This window comes from Lepidochelys kempii, chromosome 20, assembly GCF_965140285.1.
Source record: "Lepidochelys kempii isolate rLepKem1 chromosome 20, rLepKem1.hap1, whole genome shotgun sequence".
Classification (NCBI taxonomy): Eukaryota; Metazoa; Chordata; order Testudines; family Cheloniidae; genus Lepidochelys; species Lepidochelys kempii.
This window is the reverse complement of record NC_136399.1, coordinates 4557585-4575054: the sequence shown is the minus strand read 5'-3', so window position 1 is coordinate 4575054 and position 17470 is coordinate 4557585. Positions and strand designations below refer to the sequence as shown.

Below are 17470 nucleotides of genomic sequence, written 5' to 3'. Positions count from 1 at the left end.
AGTGGGTGCCTAAATATATTTGAAAATCTGGTCCTTTGGGCCTAGAAGGAATAAACTGGAAAAAGTGTGGGTGGGGTTTATGACTTTAATGCCTTAATGCTCGTGCTATCCGAAGCATTTCCATCTCAGCCCTGCACTGCACGCATCTCACTGGGATGTGTCCAGCTGAGTGTGAGACTTTAGGGGGAACATTTGGCTTTGAATGTTTACCAGGCATGTTCTCGTTACTAATGATGCCCCTCCTGGGTGACTCTCCTCAGGTGCACTGTATCAGCACAGAGTTCACCATGAGAAAACATGGCGGCGAAAAGGGAGTGCCCTTCCGAGTCCAGATCGACACCTTTAAAGAGAATGAGAATGGGGAGTACACGGAGCACCTGCATTCTGCCAGCTGCCAGATTAAAGTCTTCAAGGTACCATGTGCGCTGTGGGCACATCCTGCTAAAGAGCTAGAACCAGACACACACGTCCCACAGGTGAAACAATCGGGGAGCAGCCCCCAGCTGACTCGGCTGCCTCAATGAACTGCAGGGACAGGGCCTTGCCTTTGTATGCCACAGAAGTATCTCCTTGCCTGTCGTGATTGGCTCCCTATAAATACCAGTATATAGGCAGCAAAACTCGTAGGCTGGGAGTAACGTAATGTCACCCAAGTGGACTTTGCCTGTGCCCTCCTAGGCCAAGATATGGAGCCCTCGGGTAGCTTTCTCTGTTTTAGCTTCTAGTTATTGTGGGATAGGTGCTAAAAAATTTGTTATAAATCTAGTCCCTCTCTAGCCCCTGGGTTAGTGCAGGCATGAGTGAAGTGTGTGAATGTAATACGAGGTAAGGATCGGATCAGAGGTTTAATGTCAACATAAGCCTGGGGTGTGACTATCTGATCTGTTCTTAACTTTTGTGGGGGGGTAGGTAAAAGATCAAAGCCTAGGGATAGCCCTAGAGGAAAGGCTGCTTGCCAGCAGAACTGCTTGGGTCTGGAATAGATGACCGATGGCACCCCCAGGATGTTTGTGACAAGTGATACCGTCTTAGACAATTTTTGCTCCCTCATAATAATGCAAAACCCTGGGCAACTTCCCTGGCTCCTTTCCAGCTCCAAAGGGGAGCTCAGCACAGAGAGCTGTCAGAATGGCTTGGTCTAGTGGCCTGGGTGCTGCACTAGGAGAGGAGAACAGAGGTTCTGGGCCCAACCCTGCCACTGACTTGCTGTGTGCCTTTGGGTGAGTCACTTCACCTCTCTGTGCTTGTTTCTCCCCCTACCTCTGATCTGTCTTACCTGTTTAGATTGTGAGCGCTTTAGGGCAGGGACTGTTTCCTAGGCTACGTGTACACTACAGCCTGTGTCAGCAAAACGTATGTCACTCGGGGGGTGAATATTCCACCCCCCTGAGCAACCTAGGTTACAGCAACCTAATCGTTTGCGTGCACAACTCTGTGTCAGCAGGGGAAGCTCATAAGCTTATCGCTTTTGCCATGCACGAAGGTGGGTTTTTTAAGTGCCGACAGGAGAGCTCTCTCCCATCAGCACAGAGCGTCTTTACCACACCATACACTGTACGTATAGACATGGCCTATGCTTTGGTACAGTGCCCAGCACAATGGGACCCTGATCTCAGTTGGGTCTTCTGGGTGCTACTTTAGTACAAATATATAAGGTAAATGTAACCTCTAGCATCCTGAGCTGTGATATGATGGCCTATTGGCCAGCTCACTCTCAAGAGCAGGATTGCCACTCTCTGGTATTTTTTGCATCTGTTGCCATGTTTCCTGGTGTTAGAAACAGAAGCTGTGCAGAAGTTCAAATTCCCTTTGAAAACAGAGGAAGAACCACTCAGCTATTCAGAAGTAAAGTCCTGCTTGCCAGGCTTCAAGCTGGTACATGTAAGGACAGAGGCATAAACCCTTTCAGAAGGGTTGGCTGGTAGGTAGATCTGGGGGCATCTCCATCTAGTGTCAGAATGATTCATGATCTTTGTGCACTTGTTGCATCCACTCTTACTGACTGTGTGAAAAGCTGTTACCTTGCAACAGGACTTCTAGCTGTTTATCCTACAGGCAATCTTTATATGCTCTGTTTGGGTTCCTGGTGGAAGTAGCTGCTCCCATTTTGAAGTGTAAATAACCCTTCCCTCTCAAGAGCTGATGGGTGACAGAGATCACAGGAAACTCTTTTGAACTCCGAGTGGCTGAGAGCTTGGCAGGGATTCCTGACTACATGGAACCAGGTTAATCTGAAACCTGTCACTAGATACAGCCACTGCAGCTGTAGCACAAGCCCTGTTTGGGCTGCAGATAACATCAGTGCCTGGGGTAAATCTGTGTGCAATCCTTTCACTGCAGGAGATTCTCAGGACATTCTTACCCACAGGCGTAGTATCGACTGTGGGAGTAGAAGTCCAGTGTGGCTGTGTTTTTGAAAGTGGCTTGTGAGGGCTTTTATCAGGTCTTTCCCCGTGTGGAGTTTGGGTCGTCTTCCCAAACCTTTGCAGAGACACTTGACACAGACCCAAACTGAAATATGGGGCAGAGCAGGGACGCAGGTTCTGTTTTGAACCAGCTGATGTCCTCTTTAAAGGGCCTTGTTGCTCTAGTCACTGTTTCTAAGCCAGGGAGGGGAATCTGCTCTGCAGGCTTAACACTTGGGCAGGAAAGAAACTCCAGCTTCGCATTTCAGATCCTTGGTTTTGAGGAGTCTGGGGGAAAGCATGGCGCTCCATATGTCTGCGTTAAGGAATCTGGTACCATTGTAACTACGTCATTGCAAACCGTCCGGCCAGGTCTACACTACAGACTTATGTCAGTTTAACTACATTGTTCAGGGGTAGCAAAATATTTATACCAACATAACCCCCTGTCTAGAGAGCCTCTCATGGAGGTGGATTAACTCTGCCAACGAGAGAAGCTCTCCCGCTGGCATAGGAGCGTCTTCACTTAAGTGCTTTTAAGTGTAGACCTGCCCTTTGTGTAGACATGTAGCAGGGTTTACACCTGTGCAGCTTACTCTTGTATAGGCCTCGCTTTGCACTGTTGCAGCACGTCTACATTCGGGGTTTGCATCAATGCAACTATATTGGTGTAGTTGGGCCAGAACAAATTTCATTAATGCAGAAATGGCCTGAGGGCCATAGTCCTGGGAAGCACATTAAAGAACCTCCGAATGCGAAGGCAGTTTCTTCAGAATCCTGAACGGGAATTCCAGCCTTCATTTACAGACAGCTTGAGTTATGTTGTCTAACAACTTACACTGAGCTGTGAAAGGGTGTGTGCGCCGCTAACCAGATTACATAGATGAAAATCTAGCAAGGACTTTCACAAAGTGCAAGAGGTGCGATAAAACAAGTTATTTGAAGGCTTAAAAGCAAGCATGGAAAAAGAGATGAACTGAAATAGTCTGTGAAATGTTGCAGGGAAGAGCTTTGTAGCCAAAAGAACTTGGTGACCCTTTCAGTTCACTGCTGATACTGAGCTTATACCAGCACCCTTGCGAAATACCGAAGTGTTGGAAAAAGTACTCTGGGTGTTAGCATGCAGAACCCAATTCACTGCATGCATCTGATGAAGTGAGCTGTAGCTCACGAAAGCTTATGCTCAAATAAATCTGTTAGTCTCTAAAGTGCCACAAGTCCTCCTTTTCTTTTTGCAGATACAGACTAACACGGCTGCTACTCTGAAACAATTCTCCATCATCTCCCTTCCTTGATCATTGTCAGCTAGTCTATGCCAAGGAGCCAACACAGAATTATTCCCTACAGTAATTGCAAATCTAGCTTTAAATCTCTCCAGAGGTGAGGTAGAAGGGGAATGGGGAATCTTACTAGTCTCCTAAAGGAATAGTCTCCCTGAAGCCCTAAATCATAATCCCTAACTCTTTAGTGCTTTTCATCAGGTCTTAGAGCACTTTACAAAGCAGGTCAGTTCCATTATTCCATTTTACAGATGGGGAAACTGAGGTATAGGATGGTGAAGTGACTTGCCCAATGTCGCCCAGCAGGCCAGTGGCAGAGCTTGGAATAGAATCCAGGTGGTCTGATTCACCACCCAGGGTTCTTTCCCTTATGCTGCAGCAGACTTAACCCAGAACAAATCTGCCACCACACCCCCCCCATGTCTTTGCCCTGTTAGAGCTCATTGGCGTGGCATAGCATCCTGGTCTGTGCCTAATTACTTTCTGAAAGATTTTTCACTTTCTAGTTAGGATCTTTTGAAATCTTTTCCTGGGGGAGGGCAGATCGGGTTAGTAGGGATAACAACTAGTAATACGAAGATCTGTCACAGAGAGAGCATTATTCTCTAATTCTCTGTCCATACCAGCCGGGCTACCTTCCCCTAAGGCAGCAGTTTGGAATCTGTCCCCCAGCTCAGTAACTTGAAAGGTTCCCAAGCTCTCTGTCAGCTTTTCTATTCTGTTCCAGTTTCCATCTGTCTCTTTGTGCAGCCAGTGTGAATCTAACTCTCCTTCCTGCATTTGGCTAACTCCCTTCCAAGATGCCAGGCATTTGTGATCTAATAAAAATGTTGGACTTCCAGCCCAAAGGAGCAGATCGAAAACAGAAGACGGACCGAGAGAAAATGGAGAAACGAACTCCTCATGAGAAGGAGAAATACCAGCCTTCCTATGAGACCACAATACTCACAGAGGTAAAACATCCTGGAGGTGCATTTGGCTGCTGAAATCTGTGTCTTAGCAAATCAGCTTGGCTGCGGGTGACCATATCATTCCATCTCTTGAAGGGTCATTAAATTGTTCGGCTCTTGAGCCCAGATGGTGTGTGTGATAAATAGCTAACCCTATCAATAAGAGGCAGCTCTCTCATTCTTTGGACCCCCATGCTAAACTGATTCTATATCCCTTGGGAAGTGCTTCAGTAGAACAGTTTGAGTATTTGATCTGGTTAGAGTAAATTCTGGGGTATTCCTCAATTTCTAAATTCAGTAACAGGCTGCTTGATGTGTGTGCACGCTCTGCAGCTGGCACAGTGGGAGAATATTAAGCAAACATATAAAATGCCCAGGAGATCTGACTCCAATCCAAGAGCTCACTGTTTTGAATATTGTAATTTGAAGACTGTCCAGTGTTTCACAGGGTCTGTACTACCCCTATAAATTGTAATGCAGCAGTAAACTAGCTCTTCAGAGTAAAGCTGCTTTTGCAGACAACTGCTATAGTCTGCATTAAACAGAGCAGATAACAATTTTGCCCTAGTTCATAGAAGCCAGCTTAAAGCTAAATCTAGAGGAAACTGTTTGTTTGTAAAAGTTAAAAACAATACTGTGACTTTCCTGGGGATCTCACAGTTGGCTTTTCATTTCTAGTGTTCTCCGTGGCCAGAGATCACTTACGTCAACAATGCACCATCTCCTGGCTTTAACAGCTCCCACAGCAGCTTTTCCATTGGTGAGGGGTAAGTGTGGGCAGTGAGAACTGCTTGGCTGGCTGTCATCCTCTTCTGACTTCCCTGAGGGATGGAAACATTTGAATTGTCTGTTGACCTTATCCTAAATGATTTCCTAGCATTTGAGAACCAGCAGCTAGAGCATCCTATTTAAAAAGCGCCAATGGCAGCAAAAATGGCAGCTCCTGGAGATCTAGACTGTTGCTCATTTTGATCACTAACAAGTACAGCCATCTTTGCCCCTGAAATGAGAACTGAATGTGCATTTGTGTAGCTGTTCTGTCTGCGTTCCGCCATCAGCCTTCCCCTGGCATATCCATTTGCTCACATAGTGCCGTTCGTTGTTCTGCGGGATATTTCATTTCCCTGGCAATGATATTGACGTGGTCACGTTGCTACTTGCAACCAGCCATGCCTACAGGTTTCTGAGCCCACTTTCTAAAACACACTGGGTGCCAGTCATTGTGAATCGTGATTCGCAATAGAATACGTGACACCTTTTGTCAGTGTATTTTAAAGGCATCAGACTGGGAGGTGGGGAAGAGCAGATTCCAACCATGTTGTGTTTTTTTTTGTTGTTCTTTCTCAAAATCTAGAAATGGCTCTCCAAATCACCAACCCGAGCCACCTCCTCCAATCACAGATGTAAGTCCCACCTCAAATCTTATGCTTGTGGTAAGGATGGTGTTAATCCTATTTTCTAAATTTACTGTTGGAAGTTTGTGGGTTTCTAGGTGTCTATGTTCAGGAGCTTGCTGGTATGCTGCAGTATGGGGTCTCTGGGCTTGTCTACACAAGAAAGTTAATCCGGAATAAGGTAGGGTTTAACTTTAAAGTGGTTTAACTATTCCTGGTTAGCTCCATCTGTGGACACTCTTACTCCAAATTAATTTAATCCACTTTCAGATAATTTGGAATAAAACGCTCTGATTCCAGAATAAGAGCATCCAGATGTTAATCAGGAATAGTTATTCCAGAATAATTCCCCATGTAGACAAGTCATCTGTCTCTGGGCTGTCCAGACTTCCCTTGAGAATAAATTTCATAGACCATTTTAAAGCCAGAAGGGGCTGTTATCGTCTAGTCTGACCTCAAAAACACCGGCCAAAGAAGCTCACTAAGTAACTTCTACATTAAGCCCATAACTTCTTCCTCAATGGCTCCTACTTGGTGAGAGAGGCTCTAGAGTGAAAACTCTCTGAAGCCATACAAAAACTTTGACAGTGGTTGAGCAGCTGGCATGCTGTGACCTCTGCTCTGTTTTGCTGACCAGCATTATCTCATTGTGGTGCTTCTGCCCTCTTACCTGCCCCCCCGCCCCCCAAGTCTGTCTGTGTATTTTACCTGCTGTCTCTAGTTTTATACTGAAATTGTAAGCTCTTTGGGATAAGGACTATCTTCATTCTATGTTTGTAGAGAGCCCTGATCCATGCCTTGGGGTCCTAGATGTTACCATATTACAGTAGTAATCTAGCTGACCTGTGCTATACTTTGAATGCAAGTGGCTTGTGTGTTACCTAGTCTAAGGAAAGTAACCATTTTGTTCCCGTGCCACAGAACCTTCTGCCAACGACAACGCCTCAGGAAGCCCAGCAATGGCTGCATCGAAACCGCTTTTCCACGTTCTCCCGGCTCTTCACGAATTTCTCAGGTTGGTGATGAAAGCCCATCTCTGCTCATTCCTCGCCTCAATAGGCTCCTGCTGCATTCCCTCCTGAGGAGGTATCAATTGCTGGCAGTATTATAGTCTGTGCAAACTCCGCTGTGATGCGTTGTATGAAATTTACCTCCATCTTCTTTAAATAAACCATTCCTACTCTTCTTTTTTTTTTTTTTTTTTTTTTCCCCCCCCCATGGTGATCTGTTGGCTCCTTGTTTTAAATTCCAGGTGCAGACTTACTGAAGCTAACCAGGGAAGATGTTATCCAGATCTGTGGCCCTGCAGATGGCATCAGGCTCTTTAATGCATTAAAGGGACGGTGCGTATACTTGTAAAAGCTGAGAATGAGTGATGATTTTTATACCCCACAGAGCAATGGCCATGGGATGTCTGCTTCTCTATCACTCTTGTAGTTCTGGGCCTTATCGACCCTAGAAAAGGTTGTCAGTATAGCTGTAGTCTTAGTGGAACCCAATGATAATGGAGATGCAGTTTCTCCCAGCAAACGGACTCTTTTACCAATATAACTACATCTGTATTAGGGCTCTTGCCAGCCTAGCTATGATGGTCACAAATCCCACCTCATCGCAACCCTGACTGATAGACTAATCCAGCAAAACTTAAGTGTAGACTGGGCCTCTGGCTCATCAGTGCATTGCTGTCATGATGCCTAGTGCCTCCGTAAACCCAAGACAAAGGAGGACTTCTGTGGCATGACAGGAAAATGTTGTGGCAGGTTAGAAATGTCAGGGCTGACCTTATTCCAAAAACTTGCAGGAAAAAGCCAGGGATTCCATGGATTTGTTGAAAAGCCTAGCACAGTTAAAAGCAAAATCCTCCTTCAGGATCTGGCCTTAGAGTGATAATCATCCAGTTCAGCAAAAGCAAAGACAATGCAGCTTGAAAGCCAAAGTTAAGTTACTGCTGATGCTTGGGAGCTAGAAGGTCCAGAATTCAGATCTAGGCACTTGTGAATTGCTTGTGACAGAAAGAGGAAACCTGCAAGAAAATTGGTAGGTCATCTGGATGAGTGGGGAGGAAAGGATTAGGAATGATGACAGTGTTCCAGAGGAACTCGATGAGTTCTTTGCATCAGTTTTGGGGTATCATTGAGCAGTCTGCCCTGGATAGAACAAAAACAGAAGGGGTCCAAAGACAGGCAGTGAAAATGATTAGACGGGTCGCTTCCAGGTGAGGAAAGGTTGGGTTTTGTTAAGAGAGGACAACAAGGGGATGCAAGGTGAGTAAAACCTATGGAGTAGAGAAGCTAAACTGGATGCTTATCACTCCTTGTAACATAAAAACTTGAGGGCATTCGGTGACATTGCAAAGCAACCAGTGCATAATAGCTGATGGAAAATAGTTATACATTTTGGAAAATTAACTCCTGGAACTCTCTGCCACAAAATACCATCGAGGGCAAGAGCATAGCAGGGCTCAGAAGAGGATTAGATGCTTCTAAGGGCATGTCTACACTACTGCGCTACATTGGTGCAGCTGCACTGACGAAGCTGTGCCTCTGTAGCACATCTGGAGAAGAGGCGGTGGGCCGACAGGAGAGCGTTCTCCCGTCGGCATAATTACTGTATCTCCGCAAAAGGCGGAAGCTACATCAGCGGGACAGCATCTCCCGCCGACATAGTGCTGGTGTGGACAGCACTTAGGTCGATGTAAAGGCTCGGGGGTGTCATTTTTCACTGCCCTGAGCGACGTAAGTTACGTTGGCTCAAGTGGTAGTGTAGACCAGCCCTAAGAAATACTTTGTCATATTTTTAGAGCATAAGGCCAACCAATAAGGGTCCAGATTTTCAAGAGCTCTGCATATTGGGCGCTGAGCAATTCTGAGACTCCAGACCTTTGTTGAGGTGCCTGAATAAGAGCCGAGCTCTCTAGAAAATCTGGACCGGATCATTAGTGCTGGACAGTCGCAAAATCTGGCCTCAGGTGACGGGTAAAAAGAAACTTCTCTTGTGGGCAAGTTCCTCCGTTAGGGAGCTTTCCTTGCATCTCCATGTGAAGCCTCTGGTATTAGCTTGCAGTTCCAATCACCCTGTGCCTGAGATGGAGGATCAGCTAGGGGAGAAACTGTTGCAGGAATTGCAACCAGGCAGATAAGCATAGAGCCACCAGGAGTGTATTAATATCGGTGTGTGTTTTGGGAGAGCTTGGATTTCTGATAAGGGACGGCAAGAGTCGGTGGTAGTGTGAGCATTCCAGGGAATTAATGTACCAATTCTGATGACTGGTGAGATAGCACTAAAACGTTGTCGCAGCTTTGCATGGGGGTGGGGGACCAGACATTAGTCATCTCATAGGTCACTCAATTCAGAAAATGCTGTGACAAGCTTCATCTGTTTCTTATGCCAGTGTTCTCCGCTGTTCTTGCCGCAGCCTAGCGTCCCCCTGGTTTAAACCCCAGCCCATCTACTCTCAGTTGCTATTAATCCCACTTAGGAGGGCTGAATGGGATACTTAGCAGCCAGTTGTCACCCCCCCCCCCCCAGTCTGAATGCTGCCTGATTCCTCCCCCCCGCCCCCACCCCCGCCTCCTTTTGTGTGTGTTGTCTCCATGAAACAAAACTTGCTGTGATCTCCCTCTTATTTCTGCCTGAAGACAGGCCTGTGTGTCTGGTCTTCTGCATCAAGGAGCATGGGACCTGAGCATCAGGGAAACTGGAAACATGCTCATGGTAAACTCTCAGTGGTATTCACCTGTCCCACCCTCCCTCCCACAGGATGGTACGGCCCAGGCTGACCATCTACGTGTGCCAGGAGCCTCAGCAGCTGAGGGACCAGCAGAAGCATGAGGATGGGGAGCTGGCAAACAGTACTTTCTTTGGTAAGTTTCCAGAAGGGGTGATGTGCTTCCTCCCTTAACAGGCTGCGTTCATGGCTTAGTGCTGTGGGGTCTCTACAAAAGCAGTAAACAGGGTACCAGTTATCTCAGAGGAGAAGCAACATGGTCCAGTGGATAGAGAATGGGACAGGGACTCCGATGATCTGAGTTCTAATCCTGGTTCTTCCCCTTTGGGCAAGTCCCTTCCCTGCTGATGCTCTGTTTGTCTATTTTAAGCTTTTTAGGGCTTGATATTCTCTCAATATGCGTACAGTGCCTAGTAAAATGGGACTTCAGGCTCAGCTGGTGCCTCCAGCCGTTACCATAATGCACATAATCTCACATAGAGGCATACAAGAATCTTATGCAAGCTTGCCTCCATTTTCGGCTGCCCTTGCTTATGCTAGCCTTCATCATTCTTGCTTTTCTTTTGCTGCCAGAAGGTGGAAGGCTTCCATGGAAGATAACCCAGCATCAGCCTGAAGGCAACAGGGCTCACACAGCCAGCACTTGGGGGAAGGTTGAGTGGGGTTGGAAGGAGGGCTCTGTGCTGACCTGCCATTGTTCCAGTCTGCTGGTTTTTTCCTCCCCAACTAAAACTGTGGCTGCGGCATCTCATTGTTGGCACAGTGCCTGTGCTGGGCTGATAAATTATAGCTCGTGTGAGAATCCAGTGTGGCCTAGACACACTGACTGACCTACTTTCTGGAGCGGCTTGATGCCAGTACGTCCACTTTCTGCGTTCTGGGAGGAGACTGCAAAGCCAGTGGGCTCTGTCCTCCCTTCTTGTTACGACTCCATAACCCGTATGCTTCCCCTAGTCCCCTCCTAGGCGATGGCATTGGTATTCCAAGGGGGCTCGTCAGTTGCACTTTGATTTCTTTTGGCGGAGTGGAAATAGCTGGGAATGGTGCGGGGTCACATTTGGCCACTAGTACTGAGACTGGAAGCTCTTTGGGGTAAGAAGTGTCATTCCGTTCTGTTTATACAGCACCTAGCACAGTGGGGCCCTGTTCCATGACTGGGGTGCTTAAGCACTACCATAATATTTACAGTATTCAGGCAGCTCAGACTCCGTCACAACAGATGATTTGGAAGCTAACTGTAATTGCTCTTGTCCCTGTTGCAGTATATCATGCTATCTATCTGGAAGAGCTGACTGCAGTGGAACTGACAGAAAAAATAGCCCAGCTCTTCAGTATCTCCGCCCGACAGATCAGCCATATCTACAAACAAGGCCCTACAGGAATACACGTGCTGATCAGCGATGAGGTAAGTGCCTCTTGGCACTTAGCCTGGAGGGATCTTCAAGTCATGGTGGCTCAACTACTTTAAGTCTGTTGCAAACCTGGTCTGGTTCTGTGATCTCTGACATGGGGAAACGTGCTAAGGATTCCAAATGGACAGGGGTGGTTTGAATATTAGCCCTTTCCAGGTAAACGGCTTAGGGGCCCTACGTGCCTGTCTGTGGAGCCCAAGGGGCTTGATTTTACAGTTGTTTATGCTCTCACCTGTACTACTTGTTGTGTTCCTCAGCTTCAAAACGTTAATCATGAACCACCCAGCCCCATGAGGCAGGTATTATCCCCATTTTACAGTTGCCAAAACTGTGCCCAAGGCCACAGAATTGGCATCAGGGCCCAAATAAGGCCCTCAAGGGAATCCGGGCTCCCAGTTCTGTGCTTAGGCCATGGCACTTAAGATCTGAGCCACCCAATGTTGTCTGTTTTAAAGGGAAAGTTGGAATTACTCATTTAGAGTGGGCTTCCCAGATTGCTTTGTGTGCAGGGGGCCCAAGTCTTACTGTAAATAAGACCCCTTTTGTACCACTCACGCAATGTAAAGGAGCCTTAAAGTTGGGCACCTTTATATTGCTAGAGAGCTGGGAAGGAGCCGTGGTGTAAATGAGAATCAGGCCCACTAATTCACCTAATATCTGGCCATTCTGTCTATGGGCAAAGTCCTGGATGATCGCCTAGGTCTCTCTAACTCCTGTGGGATCCATATAACCCTCACTTCCCAGTGCAACTGAACTGCTAGGAGAGGCAGTTAGCTGCAGCATGTGTGTGTCCAGCTGCAAGTCCGCTTGAGAAGAAGGGAAGTGAGATGTCCAGCCTCCCAGAGGGGCTTGTCGCCTGCTCAGCCCACTCATCTAGTACTGGCACAAACTGGTGGGGTAGGTGCTGCGACTCCTGCCGAAAGGTTGCAGAGAGGCCTCTAGAAAGGCAAACAAAGCTTTTAGTAATAGCCTCTATGCTGGCTACTGGGACTTGACTTCAGGAACGTGCCACAGGAAACAGAGCCTCTGCCTTGAATCTAAAAATAAATGCAAACGTCCTGATCAAACACTGCCCGTACGGGATGTAACAATATTGCTACTAACGCTTAATTATAACCAGACTGTCACAGGGTGTCTGGCCCCTAATGGGGAGATGAGCCTCAGTCCATCTGCGACCAGCTTGTCTCGCCTCTCCAGGTGTGGACAGAGGGACGTGGGACACAATGAGGCACTGCTGGTCACTGGGGCGGGAAGGGCGCTCGAATGGGAGTGCTGGCTGCAGTTTCTTAGGCTTCTGCCGTAGGCTTTTTCCACAGCTAGGGAGGCAAGTTAAGATGGGGGCCTATCTTTTCTTAAGGGGCCAGCCACCCTCTGAACTGTGCGCTCTCGCTCGCTCTCTCACATTTGAGGATTTGGGAAGGGGCTTCAATATCTGAGGCAGGAGTCCTAAAATCTGTTCTTTTGTTTGATTGGGTGGGAGGGAGGAATAATTATTCCAGGTGGTGCATTCTATACATCCCAAAGCACTGTAGTGTGGCTGAATAGCTTCCAGCGCTTTCAGTGGGCCATGACTAACTCCACCATTGATTGACTAATTCCTATATGAAATTGAGCCTCGGTCCAAAACTTAAACACTCACTAATGGATTCAACTGATCTTATGGCTTCTTTCAGATGATACAGAACTTCCAAGACGAATCGTGTTTTGTTCTGGACACAATGAAAGGTAACTGCATTCATTCAATGGGCCTTTATAAACAGTGTGTGCTCCCCTCTCCTCTTTGTCTTCCTTCCCCCCCAACCACTTGTTTGGCAGTCTTGAGAACTCTTGTATAGAAAGAGGCATGTTGAATTTCAGCTGCTCTCCTTGCGGTTGGGGATGTCTGACGCTGCTCTGCTTTCTTTGCAGCTGAAACCAACGATAGCTACCACATCATCTTAAAATAAGAGGGAACCGGACTAGGAGAGAGCCCGTAGCCACTTCTCGTCTCACACAAAGACCCATCGCCTGTTGCACAAGGATGCAAGCAGAGATCAGAAATTCATGGGAGGCTTCTGTAAAGATCCTGATCTTTGTTGTTACTGCGCTGTACCTTCTGGCAGGTGACCCCCCCCCCCCTTCCCTCCTTCCTTCCTCCCTCCCCCCCACCCCTGCCCCGGTAGCTCTTCTGGCATGCAGCCTGCTGATGATGCTAGCGCACTGCTTAACCTCTGGAGTTTAAAATGGAAGTAGTTGCAGATGTGAGGCTAAACTTGCCAGGCTGTGTTGTCCTTCGCTATTGATAGAAACTTGCCTTTGTGTCTTGGGAGCTGCGTATGGTTTAATGATAAGTGTGTTGGCTCCTGTGTTGTGCTGGAGACTTGCAAGTGAACATCTGTTCTAATAACTCAACCCAGCAACCTCTCTGGCATACACGGCAACCTCTCAAACACGCCACACCCCCCCGCCCCCCCAAAATACACCTTCCAACTGCACTGATGGAACTGGGGGAAAGCATTATTTTTTAAGCTTCTCCTTGATGTTGTCGGACAGCTGCATTGTAAAGGTGTTATTCTCATTCTCACAATCCTTGTTGGTTTAGTTCCTGTGTGTGTGTGTGTGTGAGAGAGAGAGAGAGAGAGAGAGTGACTGATTGATCGTAGTTCTGTCCTCCAGGTCAGTGTCAAGACTGTCAGGAACTAACTCCAGTCTCATGGATTTATAAGGTCACCGTCTATATGGACAAATGTGGCTTTACTCTCAAAACTCACGTGACTTTGACAAAAAATGAAATTTGATGAACTAGCTAACTGATGATATGGTCTGTTTCCTGTATGATTTCTTTTTTTTTAAAGAACTAAAATTCTTTGGGGTGGAGGGGAAGTGAAAAGCTTCGGCTGTACCTTCAGTGTAAACATGGGTGGCATTTTATTGGCATGTTGACTTTTATGTCTCATTGGCCTGAAACTCACTTTTGGAGCTGGAACGGTATGGGACCAGCACGGAGAGAGATTTACATAGCAAGAGCCTGCAGGCCGTGCTTAAAGCTACTGAAAACGCCATGGCGACAAAAGGGCCTCCATACAGATTTCCAGGACTGCAGCTGTTGGGTCTCTTGGGGGTGTAAAAAAAAAAAAAAAAAATCGGCTTTCTAAACCAGATGCCTGAGCACGTCCCCTCTTTGCGAGAGCAGGTATTATAGCCTGAAAGAAGATGTCCTAAATAAAAAGCATCTTATAATAAAACGAGGCCTGGATTTATATTTGCCCAGAACGTGAGGTTCTTGGGTAAACAGATGGTTTTTATAAACATACATGAAATACTTTTACAAGAAACATAATACAAAGCAGCTGTGTTCAAATGATTAGGTTGTGACAGTAACCAACACAAGGCAGGAAATGCCAGGTTCTGAGTTGGAGCAGGAAAGGCCTAGCTGGGGTGGGGAGTAAGGCTGTGTATGTGACAGTCTGACAATCATATCTCCATAGTTCTAAACAGCTGGTAAGATACTGAATGCTCCTCTTCTAACCCTAAGAGGACGTGTATGAACTCCCCTCTGCCTCCAATTCATTGGAAAGCCCTGAAGATGGCAACCATTATGTATCTATTCCAATCTCTCTCCCCCCGCCCCCCAAAGATGAGGGCTTCTGTAGATGCTATTTAGTGATGCGTCTGAGAGCCTTTCACCTCTAGATTGGATTTGAAATGATGAAATAACTCCGTGACGGCGCAAGAGTTGTTGGCCATTTGATGGCCGCTTGGTAGCCCCTGCGTGAAAGGTGATGGAAATCCTTGCCCCCCAGTTCCCTAGCAAAGGCCTGTCAATGCCATATCATTGGCATCATTGTGGGTGGAGAACTGAGTGAGCCAGAGCTAGAAATAGCCCCTCTGGGTTGATGGTGAGTAATGTTTTGCTGGACAATGTGGGAATGTGCTGTGCTGCTTTGTACCTGTTCTGGGCATAAATAGAGGACTTCAGGACAGCCTCTTCTATCCAGTTTTGTTACCCAGGGCTGAATTTGCTTCAGTGCCAAAGCAGTTGTTTTTTCCTGGGTTTTGCTTAAAAAGACTCTGAAAGCCCCTTTGTATCACAGCCTGATTTGTGGGCAGCAACCTGCCTTGTCCCTCTACCTGGCTTTTTGATGGCTTGTGTCATAAGTTGTCACATTTGAATCTTGAACTGAGATATAAACACTCTGAAATTGCTGTGGCTCTATGTTCTTTCGTGGATCTTCGCCTAATAAACGTGGAGGCCTCGGCCGCTTAAATTGATGGGGCTAAAGATGCCAAGAAAAGCCTTAGAAAAAGCTGGAGCGATTTCACCTGCTTTCCCTGCTGAAGAACCATGTGCGCTATTGGTGAATTGACAGGACTATGAACTCTGCATACAGAGGTGCTATTCTTTTGGCAGCTGGCCTTTTGTATCTGTTTTACTACATCAGCAATAGATTGGGAAGATACCTGTATTTTAATCTGGGGGGGCCGGGTTCTCAGTATGCAAGAGGCGTAATAGAAAATGTACAATAGTGACAGACTTGTTGAATTTTTTGTATCCATGTTTCTGGGTGCGTACAGATTCTTAATGAATCCATTGTTTGGAAACATAAACTTACTTGTGCGTCTGTGTTGTTGATCTACAACTGCTCATTAAACAGTCCCTCAGAGAAGGGTTAGAGGGCAGAACAGCCAGAGGTTCACCTCTCCTCCCCCTGAAACTTAATGGCCAGTACTGGAAATAAAAGATAAAATAAAGGGGAAACAGAAATCCTTTTGATCAACTGCTGCTTTGCCTAAACAGCTTCACTAAAGAAATCACTTGACTTCCTTATTATCTAATGTAATGGAGACGAAGACTCTCCCTTTGAATTGATGCCCAAATTTGGATTTTTAGAACAACAATTGTTTGGTAGTTCCATTCCCATCATCAGCTGGTCGAGGTAAGTGACAAAGTTATTGAATATGTGGAAAAAGCTGATGGCAGGCTGTGTAGAAAATGCCTTAATTGAAACTGGGCTCTTGCTTGCCTCCTGGGTCCTGTCTAATTGCACTTCACATTTATATTGTGAAAAGTTTTCATACAGCACCTTTCAGACCGATTCCTACTGGATGGAAAACAGTGCTGCATGTTGTCTTTCTGCCTGCCCTTTTCAGAGCAAGCATTAGTAGTGTACTTAACAAGCAGAGCTGGAAACAGGATCCCTGGGGACAGAATACAGTAGATGTTAAGTGAACGGCCAGTAATTGAAACTTGCCCCATATAAAGCTGTGGATTGAAAAGAAACTGAATTTAACATGAGAATTGAAATCTGTTGGAAAGCTTTCTGTACTCTATAAACTGCTTCTTGCTTGATTTTTAGCTAGTCTGGGGCTTGGATTTTCCAACTGCTTTTTGACTCAGTTGCCCTTTGACCCCCTACATCAGGCTGCAGCTGCTCACTATTTCTAAAATAAGGTGGTTTTGCCTGTTCCTGCTGGTTCTGGCCTTTCTAATCTCTTGTCTAGACTCCTCTGTAATTCCACTTCTGGCCACCTTATTTCTTCCATCTGGAGCTGTTTACACCCAGAGCTCAGCAGTTGGGCTTCTTCACTGCGGACATTGCACTTATCCCATTACTACCCTTACTAACAATCCAACCTGGAGTTCTGTTGATAACATATGGTGGTGGCTTATCTTAGTGTAAGTGCCGATCTGGGGATTTGTTAACTGGGAGTCCTCTTATCTATCTTTCTAAGTTGATTTTTGCTGGTCTTGTTAGAACTCTTCAATGGGTGGACTGATTCCATCATCACTATGAGGTTTACGCTTAAAAGTTTTGTGGAGTTACTGTTTGAAATTTCAAACTTTCTCTTCCTTAGATCTGGCTAATCCAGCTGTTGTTTCTCAATTCTTCTTTCTTTTTGTAACTGGTTCATAATTGCCTTGGGGTTTAAACTGTAAAGATTATGTTTAATGATCTGTAAGGCTTGGCGATTGCTGTACATGAGAAAATCGTTTCCATCCTGGAGACCTCAATGACTGAAAATGCACAGAGGCTCCAAGGACCCTTCTGCTAAATGCATCTTTATTGCACATACTCCATCCAGTGGTGATCCAGGATATTACATTACTCAACATTTGTACTCTTTGTAATTGAAGGGTGAGTAATAATATTAAAGCAAAGCTAAAAACCTTTGCAATAAAGGGAATTCATTTTGCAGTGCTGGAGACCACACCAGCCTTATTCCTAGCAGCTGTCCGTGCAAGCTCTTTCTGCAGGCAAACAAAGAGCTGTGTGATGCAGAAGATGAGTACTCAAGGACACAAAGCAGGTAGTGGGGGGGGG

The 17470-nt window shown here is 46.3% G+C and overlaps 1 protein-coding gene across 7 annotated transcripts in view; it reads left to right on the top strand.

Annotated features, from left to right (window-relative positions):
• TFCP2 (transcription factor CP2) overlaps positions 1–15759 on the top strand; it is a 40117-nt gene extending 24358 nt beyond the window's left edge. For 3 of the 7 annotated variants that reach the window (XM_073319392.2, XM_073319396.2, XM_073319399.2), the window contains 10 exons: positions 261–413; positions 4486–4638; positions 5314–5402; positions 5990–6068; positions 6951–7044; positions 7282–7372; positions 9789–9892; positions 11019–11161; positions 12842–12893; positions 13077–15759. In XM_073319392.2, the coding sequence (XP_073175493.1) occupies positions 261–413; positions 4486–4638; positions 5314–5402; positions 5990–6068; positions 6951–7044; positions 7282–7372; positions 9789–9892; positions 11019–11161; positions 12842–12893; positions 13077–13114 (996 nt within the window). In that variant the 3' untranslated portion in view covers positions 13115–15759. The remainder of the gene's footprint in view (positions 1–260; positions 414–4485; positions 4639–5313; positions 5403–5989; positions 6069–6950; positions 7045–7281; positions 7373–9788; positions 9893–11018; positions 11162–12841; positions 12894–13076) is intronic. The other 4 variants (XM_073319397.2, XM_073319395.2, XM_073319393.2 and 1 more) reach the window with 3 other exon arrangements.
• Positions 15760–17470: the final 1711 nt, after the last annotated feature.